Source organism: Oncorhynchus mykiss, chromosome 15, assembly GCF_013265735.2.
Source record: "Oncorhynchus mykiss isolate Arlee chromosome 15, USDA_OmykA_1.1, whole genome shotgun sequence".
NCBI lineage: Eukaryota > Metazoa > Chordata > Actinopteri > Salmoniformes > Salmonidae > Oncorhynchus > Oncorhynchus mykiss.
The window spans coordinates 8,667,053-8,679,833 of record NC_048579.1 but is presented as its reverse complement, the minus strand read 5'-3'; the positions used below and the strand labels follow the sequence as shown (position 1 = coordinate 8,679,833).

The following is a 12,781-nucleotide window of genomic DNA, read 5'->3' as shown; positions in this document are numbered from 1 at the left end:
TAAGGGCTGTTCTTAAGCACGGGGCAACGCTGAGCGCCTGGATACAACCGTTAGCCGTGGTATATTGGTCATATACCACAAACCCCCGGGGGTGCCTTATTGCTATAATAAACTGGTTGCCAATGTAATTAGAACAGGGGAAAAAGGTTCATTTTTGTCATACCCGTAGTATACGGTCTTATATCGCTAACCGGATGGAAACTACAAGTATAATGGCTGTGCTCAATGCAATGGCACTTACAAATGTAGAGCCTTCAAATGTCCTCAAACATGGAAACAGATCCCAATCAAATGTGTTATCACCACTAAGCCAGGGATTTATCTTAGAACTTGTCCTGGTGGTTAAAACGGTGTGGGTAACACGATGTGGGTAAAACGATGTGGGTAACATGATGTGGGTAACACGATGTGGGTAAAACGATGTGGGTAAAACGATGTGGGTAACACAATGTGGGCAAAACGATGTGGGTAACACAATGTGGGTAAAACGATGTGGATAAAACGATGTGGGTAACACAATGTAGAAAAACCGATGTGGGTAACACAATGTGGAAAAAACGATGTGGGTAACACAATGTGGGCAAAACGATGTGGGTAACACAATGTGGGCAAAACGATGTGGGTAACACAATGTGGAAAAACGATGTGGGTAACACGATGTGGGTAAAACGATGTGGGTAAAACAATGTGGGTAACACGATGTGGGTAAAACGATGTGGGTAAAACGATGTGGGTAAAACGATGTGGGTAAAACGATGTGGGTAACACGATGTGGGTAAAACGATGTGGGTAACACGATGTGGGTAACACAATGTGGGTAAAACGATGTGGGTAACACAATGTGGGTAAAACGATGTGGGTAACACAATGTGGGTAACACGATGTGGGTAAAACAATGTGGGTAAAACAATGTGGGTAAAACGATGTGGGTAAAACGATGTGGGTAAAACAATGTGGGTAACACGATGTGGGTAAAACGATGTGGGTAAAACAATGTGGGTAACACAATGTGGGTAAAACGATGTGGGTAAAACAATGTGGGTAACACAATGTGGGTAAAACGATGTGGGTAACACAATGTGGATAAAACGATGTGGGTAAAACAATGTGGGTAACACAATGTGGGTAAAACGATGTGGGTAAAACGATGTGGGTAAAACGATGTGGGTAACACAATGTGGGTAAAACGATGTGGGTAAAACGATGTGGGTAAAACGATGTGGGTAAAACAATGTGGGTAACACGATGTGGGTAACACGATGTGGGTAAAACGATGTGGGTAAAACGATGTGGGTAACGCAATGTGGGTAAAACGATGTGGGTAAAACGATGTGGGTAAAACAATGTGGGTAAAACGAAGCACAAATTACAATTAATAATCTCTGAGCATCATAGCATAAAGTGCAAAAAACTCCACGTACCAAGTCGTGTCACACTTTTTTGGAAGAGAACCACTCTACTTTGTCCCTTTCCAATAAACGGCAGCGAACATGTCACCCTCCCTGGGACTGGGTGACCTTGACCATTTATTTTTCAAACGAGAGGTCACCTGGATCTCTCATTTAAAGAACCTTGCTCCCTCCGGGTCTCAACGTAGACTTTGATCTGAAGCCATTATTGTGATTCTTGTGATGTTGCTATTCATTGTAAATGTGTGTAGGTCTATGTAGACACATTGTGTCTATGGTCGTATGCTGTTTGTATGTTCTATCTATATCTGTAATATTTTCACCTTGTCAGCTCAGGGATTCAATCTTACAACCTTTCGGGTTAGTAGTCCAACGCTCTAACCACTAGGCTACCTGCCTGGTTTGAGCATTTGGGGCTCAAACCCGGTTTATAATTGTAAATAAATATATTTTGAGCATGTGCATAACTATATATATATTTTTCAACAGGAGAGTTTGAGTGATTCAAGTTGGACAGAGGATCTCGAAATCACTGAGCAACGTGGAGGAATTTATTTTAAAAAAATGAATGTCAAACTATTTTCTGACAATTGTGTTGTTATTATGTGCCAGCTGTTAAGACTACAACCCTTTACAAAGGGCCTATTTGCGAGATTTACTTGATGTTTCAATAGGCTACAGACTAGAATCTGGCATTATAAATAGCAAATTCAACTTTGCCATGGTTTGCTGAGCAAGGTACAGGTAGCCTATAACCCCTGATAGGACATGTCTCATTTCAGGGAAAAGTCCACAATGAAACTGACATTAAACGTGGATAATGATATATTGGCGATAGAACTGTAATCATGGTCATAATTGATAACTTCCAAGTGAATTAACTAAACATAAAGTTATAGGCCATTTATTCAACCATTTCCCAGCTCCGGCTATTCGCTTGATACGGTTTAAATTCGACATCAGAATAGTTTACTTTAACCATCTGTGAACGAATGTATCTAAGGCTCTCTAGTGCGCCTAAAGTCGTTTTCCAGTGCTTTGTTGACGTTATATCTGGTCCATCGCGTTAATGTTTTACGGGGGGAAAAGTGCTGGAAATCGGTGTCTCCGTAACGACCTATCTAAATAGCCTTACCTACACCTGGTAAAAAGTTAGCACGACGTACGCGCCTGCTGCTCTGTCTCCGTGCCGCAGCTGCCTGCTGAAGCGCTCTCTCAACCAGCGCTCACGACAGACACAAACCTCCGGCCCTCTCTACCACTCACTTAGTAACAGCCTGCTCACTGCCTGACAGTCAACAGCAGCACGTAACAGTTAAATATATATATCTTTTCTTAAGAGAAATGCCATGGCGGCCGAGGTGCAATTTAGAAGTTACATATAAATGTAGCAATGTACCACATTACTACATTGTTACTCTAACTTCCGCGACGCATATAAGGCCCTGCCCCGCCCCCCTTTCGGAAAAGCTGACCACGACTCCATTTTGTTGATCCCTGCCTACAGACAGAAACTAAAACAAGAGGCTCCCACGCTGAGGTCTGTCCAACGCTGGTCCGACCAAGCTGACTCCACACTCCAAGACTGCTTCCATCACGTGGACTGGGAGATGTTTCGTATTGCGTCAGATAACAACATTGACGAATACGCTGATTCGGTGTGCGAGTTCATTAGAACGTGCGTTGAAGATGTCGTTCCCATAGCAACGATTAAAACATTCCCTAACCAGAAACCGTGGATTGATGGCAGCATTCGTGTGAAACTGAAAGCGCGAACCACTGCTTTTAATCAGGGCAAGGTGTCTGGTAACATGACCGAATACAAACAGTGCAGCTATTCCCTCCGCAAGGCTATCAAACAAGCTAAGCGCCAGTACAGAGACAAAGTAGAATCTCAATTCAACGGCTCAGACACAAGAGGCATGTGGCAGGGTCTACAGTCAATCACGGACTACAGGAAGAAATCCAGCCCAGTCACGGACCAGGATGTCTTGCTCCCAGGCAGACTAAATAACTTTTTTGCCCGCTTTGAGGACAATACAGTGCCACTGACACGGCCTGCAACGAAAACATGCGGTCTCTCCTTCACTGCAGCCGAGGTGAGTAAGACATTTAAACGTGTTAACCCTCGCAAGGCTGCAGGCCCAGATGGCATCCCCAGCCGCGCCCTCAGAGCATGCGCAGACCAGCTGGCCGGTGTGTTTACGGACATATTCAATCAATCCCTATACCAGTCTGCTGTTCCCACATGCTTCAAGAGGGCCACCATTGTTCCTGTTCCCAAGAAAGCTAAGGTAACTGAGCTAAATGACTACCGCCCCGTAGCACTCACATCCGTCATCATGAAGTGCTTTGAGAGACTAGTCAAGGACCATATCACCTCCACCCTACCTGACACCCTAGACCCACTCCAATTTGCTTACCGCCCAAATAGGTCCACAGACGATGCAATTTCAACCACACTGCACACTGCCCTAACCCATCTGGACAAGAGGAATACCTATGTGAGAATGCTGTTCATCGACTACAGCTCGGCATTCAACACCATAGTACCCTCCAAGCTCGTCATCAAGCTCGAGACCCTGGGTCTCGACCCCGCCCTGTGCAACTGGGTACTGGACTTCCTGACGGGCCGCCCCCAGGTGGTGAGGGTAGGCAACAACATCTCCTCCCCGCTGATCCTCAACACTGGGGCCCCACAAGGTTGCGTTCTGAGCCCTCTCCTGTACTCCCTGTTCACCCACGACTGCGTGGCCACGCACGCCTCCAACTCAATCATCAAGTTTGCGGACGACACAACAGTGGTAGGCTTGATTTCCAACAACGATGAGACGGCCTACAGGGAGGAGGTGAGGGCCCTCGGAGTGTGGTGTCAGGAAAACAACCTCACACTCAACGTCAACAAAACTAAGGAGATGATTGTGGACTTCAGGAAACAGCAGAGGGAACACCCCCCTATCCACATCGATGGAACAGTAGTGGAGAGGGTAGCAAGTTTTAAGTTCCTCGGCATACACATCACAGACAAACTGAATTGGTCCACTCACACAGACAGCATCGTGAAGAAGGCGCAGCAGCGCCTCTTCAACCTCAGGAGGCTGAAGAAATTCGGCTCGTCACCAAAAGCACTCACAAACTTCTACAGATGCACAATCGAGAGCATCCTGGCGGGCTGTATCACCGCCTGGTATGGCAACTGCACCGCCCTCAACCGTAAGGCTCTCCAGAGGGTAGTGAAGTCTGCACAACGCATCACCGGGGGCAAACTACCTGCCCTCCAGGACACCTACACCACCCGATGTCACAGGAAGGCCATAAAGATCATCAAGGACATCAACCACCAACCAAGAAAATATAGAATATGAACAAACTCAAACATAAATCAGAACAAAAAGTGGACACCGTGTCAGATGCTCATTTCTCAGACATGAGGCAGAGTATGTAAAGCAACAAAGAGCTTGAGCCTGTTCACCCCGCTATCATCCAGAAGGCGAGGTCAGTACAGGTGCATCAAAGCTGGGACCGAGAGACTGAAAAACAGCTTCTATCTCAAGGCCATCAGACTGTTAAACAGCCACCACTAACACTAACACCACTTTAATAATGGGAATTGATGGGAAATGATGTAAATATATCACTAGCCACTTCAAACAATGCTACCTTATATAAATGTTACTTACCCTACATTATTCATCTCATATGCATACGTATATACTGTACTCTATATCATCGACGGTATCCTTATGTAATACATGTATCACTAGCCACTTTATACTATACTATGCCACTTTGTTTACATACTCATCTCATTTGTACATACTGTACCCGATACCATCTACTGTATCTTGCCTATGCTGCTCTGTACCATCACTCATTCATATATCCTTATGTACATATTCTTTATCCCCTTACACTGTGTACTAGACAGTAGTTTTGGAATTGTTAGTTAGATTACTTGTTATTACTGCATTGTCGGAACTAGAAGCACAAGCATTTCGCTACACTCGCATTAACATCTGCTAACCATGTGTATGTGACAAATAAAATTTGATTTGATTTGATTTGATACTTCTTACTAATATATTTATTGTTTTAGATGCATTACAAAGTATGGTCATCTGTATTTTTATATAATATTTTGGGCTGGTAAAAAATCTTGAGTGACTGGAATATTTTTTCATCTACCTGACACAGTGGCTAGCGGACCAAAAAAGTACATTTAGGCCCTAATGTTAACATTGTCCATGTATTACAATGAGAAACACTGTCTGGGGCGGCAGGGTAGCCTAGTGGTTAGAGCGTTCGACTAGTAACCGTTCTGCCCCTGAACAGGCAGTTAACCCGCTGTTCCTAGGCCGTCATTGAAAATAAGAATTTGTTCCTAACTGGCTTGCCTGGTTAAATAAAGGTAAAATAACCCATACAGAATGTGGCAAAACATGCCCACCACGTTAAAAATATCCTGTTGTTTTTACAGTCACTTACTAGCATCTAGTTACCTGTAAGTTCTTGTAAAAAAAAATTTAAAAACGGTACATTACTGTGAAGTTTACAGTAATGTATACCAATGTTTCTTTGGAATTTACAGTAACATACTCTACTTATTTTAATTGTTTTTAATTGACTTACAGTCAACTGGCTGCCAGTAAGTTACCATAAAAAATGTTTTTTTTTTACAGTGAATAACTTTTCACCTCCCTCTTTTCCTTGAGGACAACAATGCGTGTATACCTTTACTATACAATTCCTTAAATTAATATTGTATTATATTCTATTTGCAAGATCTAATTGTAGCAAGCCTGGTCCCTGATGTTTCTGCTCTTGCCATTTCCATTGCCGTCATTGTCAAGCCAAACATGTTTGGTATGAAACATTCATAAGGAGCTGACAAGAGAGCAAAAGCAGACAGGCACCCAGGCTACCTTGGGACTAGCCAGACTCAGGAAATTACAAAGAAACTGCACAATGTCTCTCTGACAGTGGAAGAGGATAAGATAAGGATATTATACCCATGACCAGTGTGTTAAGGACCCAGACCCATGACCACTGTGTTAAGGACCCAGACCCATGACCACTGTGTTAAGGACCCATGACCACTGTGTTAAGGACCCATGACCACTGTGTTAAGGACCTATGACCACTGTGTTAAGGACCCAGACCCATGACCACTGTGTTAAGGACCTATGACCACTGTGTTAAGGACCCATGACCAGTGTGTTAAGGACCCAGACCCATGACCACTGTGTTAAGGACCCATGACCACTGTGTTAAGGACCTATGACCACTGTGTTAAGGACCCATGACCACTGTGTTAAGGACCCACGACCAGTGTGTTAAGGACCCATGACCACTGTGTTAAGGACCCATGACCAGTGTGTTAAGGACCCATGACCACTGTGTTAAGGACCCAGACCCATGACCACTGTGTTAAGGACCCAGACCCATGACCACTGTGTTAAGGACCCATGACCACTGTGTTAAGGACCCATGACCTATGTGTTAAGTACCCATGACCACTGTGTTAAGGACCCATGACCACTGTGTTAAGGACCCATGACCACTGTGTTAAGGACCCATGACCACTGTGTTAAGGACCTATGACCACTGTGTTAAGGACCCATGACCAATGTGTTAATGACAGTGGCGCATAGCCCTTTCCTGCAGTCAAATGATCTAGTGGCCTCAAGGTTGGAATGTTACTCATATTTTTCATAATTCCATAATTATTATTTTTTTTTTAAATTAAATAACACAGAAAATCTGATGTTTCTATGTCAAACAGTTGTGTTATATTTCAGACTTCTATAATGTAAAATAAAGTGTAATATTGGGATGTAAAGTCTAAATGAAATACATTCAACTCTATATACTGCATGTACAGGTGTCTTCTTTCTTTAAGCCCATAACCATGTGTGTGAGGTGTATACTTTTGTTTCCAATTAGATTTGTTTAAAACTACCAAGAAACACACTGTGTAACCTTGATTTATCTCACCGCAGTAAAAGGTTCAATCGATTTTATATGATCTATTCTATTTTCCAGATTTAATTGTAGCATAAGTGCCATTAAACGACATTGGTCATGAGCTATCCCTGTGACAAGACATGCCGAAATGTTTTTATTTTGTTCAAAGGGGATGCTAGAGCAACTCTGCTTCTGCAACAGACGTTTTTTTTTTTCAAAGCAGTTTGGCTAAATCACCTATTTGCATCAAAGAGATCTAGTCCTGTAAAAAAAAATGTAAAAATGACCCCAGGCTACACTTTCAGTGACACGGATGAGAAATCCTTCCACGACTGCCGAGTCCACACGATTTACTACCAGTGTGTCAACATCAATCTTCATCTGGGATGTCCCGCTGTTATAACTAATAAACCTGAAACCTTCCTTAGAGCAACATTATAGCTATAACAGACCAGTTTAATGATTGTCTCTGAGTCCATCCATTAATCACAAAGTAACATAACCTGCTCAAACAATTCATTTTTTTTTTTTATGTATTAATGCTTCTTTTTTTTTTGCCATTTCTTCTCTCACTTTTACAGACAGTATGGATACTGGAAAGCCAAGTATTCTCTCAGGTTAAAGAAACATTCAAAATAAAATGTTGGAAATATATATGAATCATACACTGTTTGTTTCCGTAGTTGTAGTTTCAATAATTCAAGTCATTGTTTATAGTTCTTCTTGATTTGTCAATAACATCCAGTTGTCCAAACTGACAAGTAGTGGTCCCGTCATGTACAACTGTCTGCAACTTAACTGAAAAATACAAACGAGATACATTCCAATGTGCCCATAAAAGTAGATTTCCTCAAAAAAACACTGATTCAAAGCGTTGTATTTTCCACGATTAACTGAACGGCACTAGATGCAAAGTGTACATTAAATTCACAGTCTTTTGGTGGAAAAGGGAGAAGGAAAAAAAATAAGGTGTTTTTCTGTCACAGTTTGGAGACAGTCAGTAAAGACTTCCTGAGGTCCTTGGCCTCCCCGGCCGTCCTGACTCTGTCGTAACCCAGGACAACCATGGAGTGATGACAGTAGTCCTCCACCTGTTTGATCTGCTGGATGCTGAGCACTGTTCTCCATGCGCTGGCAGCCTGAGTGGCGTTCCTGGAGGACACTATGAACGGCTTGGAGGACGAACTAGACCCGCTGGTCATATTCAGAGCAAACGACTCAATGTCGTGGTTGGTGGTGAGGTTGGTGAAGCGGTAGATGTTCCTCAGGATCTTCACAGGGTTCTCCACCAGGTCCTCGTAGCGCACGGCCATGTACTTCCCTTTGAGCCAACTGGGAGGGTTTAAGGCCGTCCTCAGGGTCCGCGAGGTGCGGTCACAGATCACCTCCATGGCTCCGATGGAGTGGTAGTCCGAGCCGTCCTTCTTGTTGGCTTTGTGGTTGGGGTCGACGAAGGGCATCCTGCGAAGCTTAGGGTCCCTGCTCCGGACCACCTGCAGGTTCTCCCGGATCAGCCCGTGTCGGGACTTGATCCTGGAGTTGGCCACGGCCCGGGGGTCCCTGACCAGGTGAACTACCTTCACGTCCAGCGACGGGTCCTCCATGAGGGGGGCTAGAACGTTAACGTCCAGGATACGTACCCCTTTAATAACGATCGTGCTGTACTTGAGGCACTCCTCCTCCAGTAGTCTAAGGCTTTGAGGTGGGCACTTTTTACACACCTTGTCATCCACCATCCCCACCACCTCTTTCCTGTAGGCGGAGCACAGAGGGTAGGAGCACACCACCTTATTCAGGGAGGCCCCAAAGAGTCCTAGGGAGGTAAAGTTCTTTCCACCTGGGCTGTTGTACAGCTGGAACACAGAGAGATCACAGCGGTATAAAGAGCTGAGCATGTCCCTGGCTGCTCCTTGCAAAGACACAGCGTCTCCCGGGTACAGCTTCTGCCAAATGTGCCACATAGGTTCATAGAGGAAGAACACTTCAGGATGTTGGTTAAACAGCTCCCCGAAAAAGGAGGACCCAGACCTCCATGTGGTCAGAACATAGACCAACTGTCTCTTCTTAGCCAGATAGGGTCTGTAGAGGAACCGGATGTCTGATCTGCCTTGATAGGAAGCACTCCTCATCTGGTGATTGCACTGCTGGGGCACTTTAGTCCATTTGTAATTGGCCAAGTTCAGCATGGTCAGCACTAGCAGCAAGAAATAGGCTATAAACAACACAATCCGCTTTCTGCGAAGCACCTTCATCACGATTCCGGGCTGAGCTATTATCTTTGTATGGTTCCTGTGCGTTCTGAGCTTTCTCCCGTAGCCAGCATCATTCTCCCAAGGCGCTGTCAACTTCAGTTGTCGATGGTATTGTTTCCCTCTCATCTGTAACCTAGGAGTGAGTGGCTCTGACCACTGGGCGAAAACTTATTACATTTACAATAGGCAAAGATATATGGTTATTGAATATCTCTGGTGGGAATTGGTACTCGAATCGAATGTTAAATCGTTTTCACTGGGCATAGACGTTAATTCAACGTGTATTACACATTGGTTCAACGTAATTTCATTGAAATTACATGGAAACAACGTTGATTCAACTAGTGTGTGTCCAGTGGGTTAGGTAACACATATTCGATATCCCAATCCAAATCGCAATCCAAAATAAGATAACACAGCCCTGCTTTTACTGCAGTGCGCAAGGCTCTTCACATGAAAGAACGATGCCATGAACATGTTTCCATTGCGGGTATTACAGTGCTTATTGCGGTTGGCCTGCCATCAAAACAAAAATAGTATCCCTTCATTCAAACAATGTATGCCCTCCTTGACAACATTCAGCGTAGGCATCTATGCGCAGTTAAAAACGGATTCGCCACAGTATGGATGGAGCCTGTAGGTCCACTGAACAACAGCACACAAGTACTAGCCTACGTTAGTAATTACGTTCTCCGGCTTCTTCTTGTTTCCTTTTACCAAACGTCCCCTAGTATATCCAGAGGGGCAGTCTAATCGTCCAAATATATTTTCTTTCTTCCTGATGTGCCGTAGTTTGTATATGTAACTAATTGAAACTGGACTGATTCAATCAGAGACTACAGAAAGAAAGACCCTCCCTCCCCCAGACGCCATTGGAGCGTGATAGGATATTTGGGTTAGCGAGTCGCGCCCTTGGCTCTTTCGCACGTCTGTCACCAACGCACCGCTCTGGAGACGCCTACATTTGAAAACAATGGGTGCGTTCGAGCGTATCACCTTTACCAATGTCTGTCACCGCCTTTGAAAGTGTATACAACTTGTCCGATTTGCGACTACATGTCGACTGCATGACATTTACAACAACATTGTGATCAATGGTCATGTACGTTCTACTGCGGTCGACTGGAAATCTCGGCAGTCGCTTCTCAACAACTGCAACTTGAAGTACGAACCAAAGCATTGTGGGAGACAACGTTTGGTTTTTTTTGGAAGCAAAATACACTACATGCTCATACACGGTTGATGTCGCCACCTATGATTGGATATTGTCAATGCATGTTTACTTTACTTTACATAGGCTTACATCTGATCCAGATTTCTAACATAAATAAATTATATATCTTACTTACGACAATATAGCTAATATTTTTTTTATCTAAATGTTACTGTAATTGTTATGTTATTGTTGATACCACACCATACTGTGTTGTGATGTTGTGTTGCTGCCGTGCTGTGTTGTCATGTGTTGCCGTGGTTGTCTTTAGGTCTCTCTTTATGTAGTGTTGTAGTGTCTCTTTTGTCCTGATGTGCGTTTTGTCCTATATCTGTATTGAATACATTTTTCATTTTGAATCCCAACCCGTCCCCCTCAGGAGGCCTTTTGCTTTCTGGTCGGCCGTCATTGTAAATAAGAATTTGTCTTTAACTGACTTGCCTAGTTAAATAAAGGTAAAACACATAATGTTGTGTCCCATGTTGTATCCTACAATTTATTTTGTCTGTATTATTGGTGTCACCTAATTCTAATTTGTTGATGGTCCATTAAGTGTGAATATACATACTACAGGCTACACATGGGCTATTGTAGGGGATTACTACACTGGCAATTTTAGAAGCTTAATCTGTGTCCGGGAAACTGGCCCTTAATGAGCAAGTACCCCAGACACCAGTGACTGTTTTGTTCTTCATGTGAATTCATCTAATTCTGTTATTTACATGCTTACTGGCAAAGGCAACATAAAGGTTGAGAATGTAAGGAAATACACTGCGATCTGTAGTGAAGCTGATGTGAAATCAGTTACCATACAGTAAGAGCCTTTGTGGACTTTGGCTCCCGAGTGGCGCAGCAGGCTGTATCATAACCGGACGTGATTGGGAGTCCCATAGGGCGGCGCACAATTGGCCCAGGATGTGCCCTCCTCCGATTGTAGTTGTGTTACCACTCAAAGGTACCCAAAAATCTCACAGCAATGGTCGAGAATGATGCCGTTGTAATAGAAATGGAAGGGCTGCTGGTCTCCCCTCTGCCAGTGTAAGAGCGTTGTCTTGACACAGCTCCAGTCCATTAAATTATAGACTTGCTTAGCGCACTGTTATGCCACTATTAGTACAAATCTGTTACATTGTTTCTGTAAAAACGGCTAGCTGGAGCTCGTCTGAGCTTTCGGCTGTGAATGCCCTCACCCGCTAGCCTGCTCACCTGCTGATAGTTCAGATTGTGACTCGCTACAGGCTGTCCGGATAGAACAAGTCAGACGTGCCCACATCCCGAGTTGTATTGGCTCTTGGTCAGTACCGCACATAGAGTGATCTTTGTGATACATAGGAATGGATTTGTGGTTCTCCTCAGGTAAGATACCAATGACAGTACTAATATAGTTGCACAAGCAATAGGAATATATAACATGAATGAAAGGATATTCACATAGCAGCATATACACAACAACACAAACATATACTGTATTTAAAGATATCTTTGGAGAGAGAGAGAGAAACGAATTACTATTGACGGGCTAGATTTATGGCCCACTCTCTCCCGACAGGTGGAGATCTTGTCTTATCTGCCCTGGTGACAGCAGGCCGTAAATTATTCTGCACATGCTCGAGCTCCAAGAAGGGTCTCTGAAACTTCTATTAAGTTCTAGAACTCGCTATGGCATAGCACTAGCGCGAACTATGAACGCGCAGTGGTAGCATGTGCATCAACTACATGCCATACAATTGCAATCTCTAAACGAACATATGATGCATAAATAATCATGCAATTAAGGCAATGCTGGCATAGACAATATAAACAATATGCAGATGTCTGAAATATACACAAACATTAGATGCATGTTACAAACAGGTAGTGATGGAAAATGTACCCAATTGTCACACTTGAGTAAAAGGTGATACCTCAAGTAAAAGTCACCCAATAAAATACTACTTGAGTAA

The 12,781-nt window shown here is 43.7% G+C and overlaps 1 protein-coding gene across 1 annotated transcript; it reads right to left on the bottom strand.

The window, feature by feature from the left end:
• Positions 1–7,507: 7,507 nt before the first annotated feature.
• On the bottom strand, positions 7,508–10,753 carry LOC110489556 (carbohydrate sulfotransferase 2-like). The gene has a single exon (XM_021562282.2). It carries the CDS (start codon positions 9,749–9,751, stop codon positions 8,354–8,356), a length of 1,398 nt encoding a protein of 465 aa, XP_021417957.1. The 5' UTR covers positions 9,752–10,753; the 3' UTR covers positions 7,508–8,353.
• Positions 10,754–12,781: the final 2,028 nt, after the last annotated feature.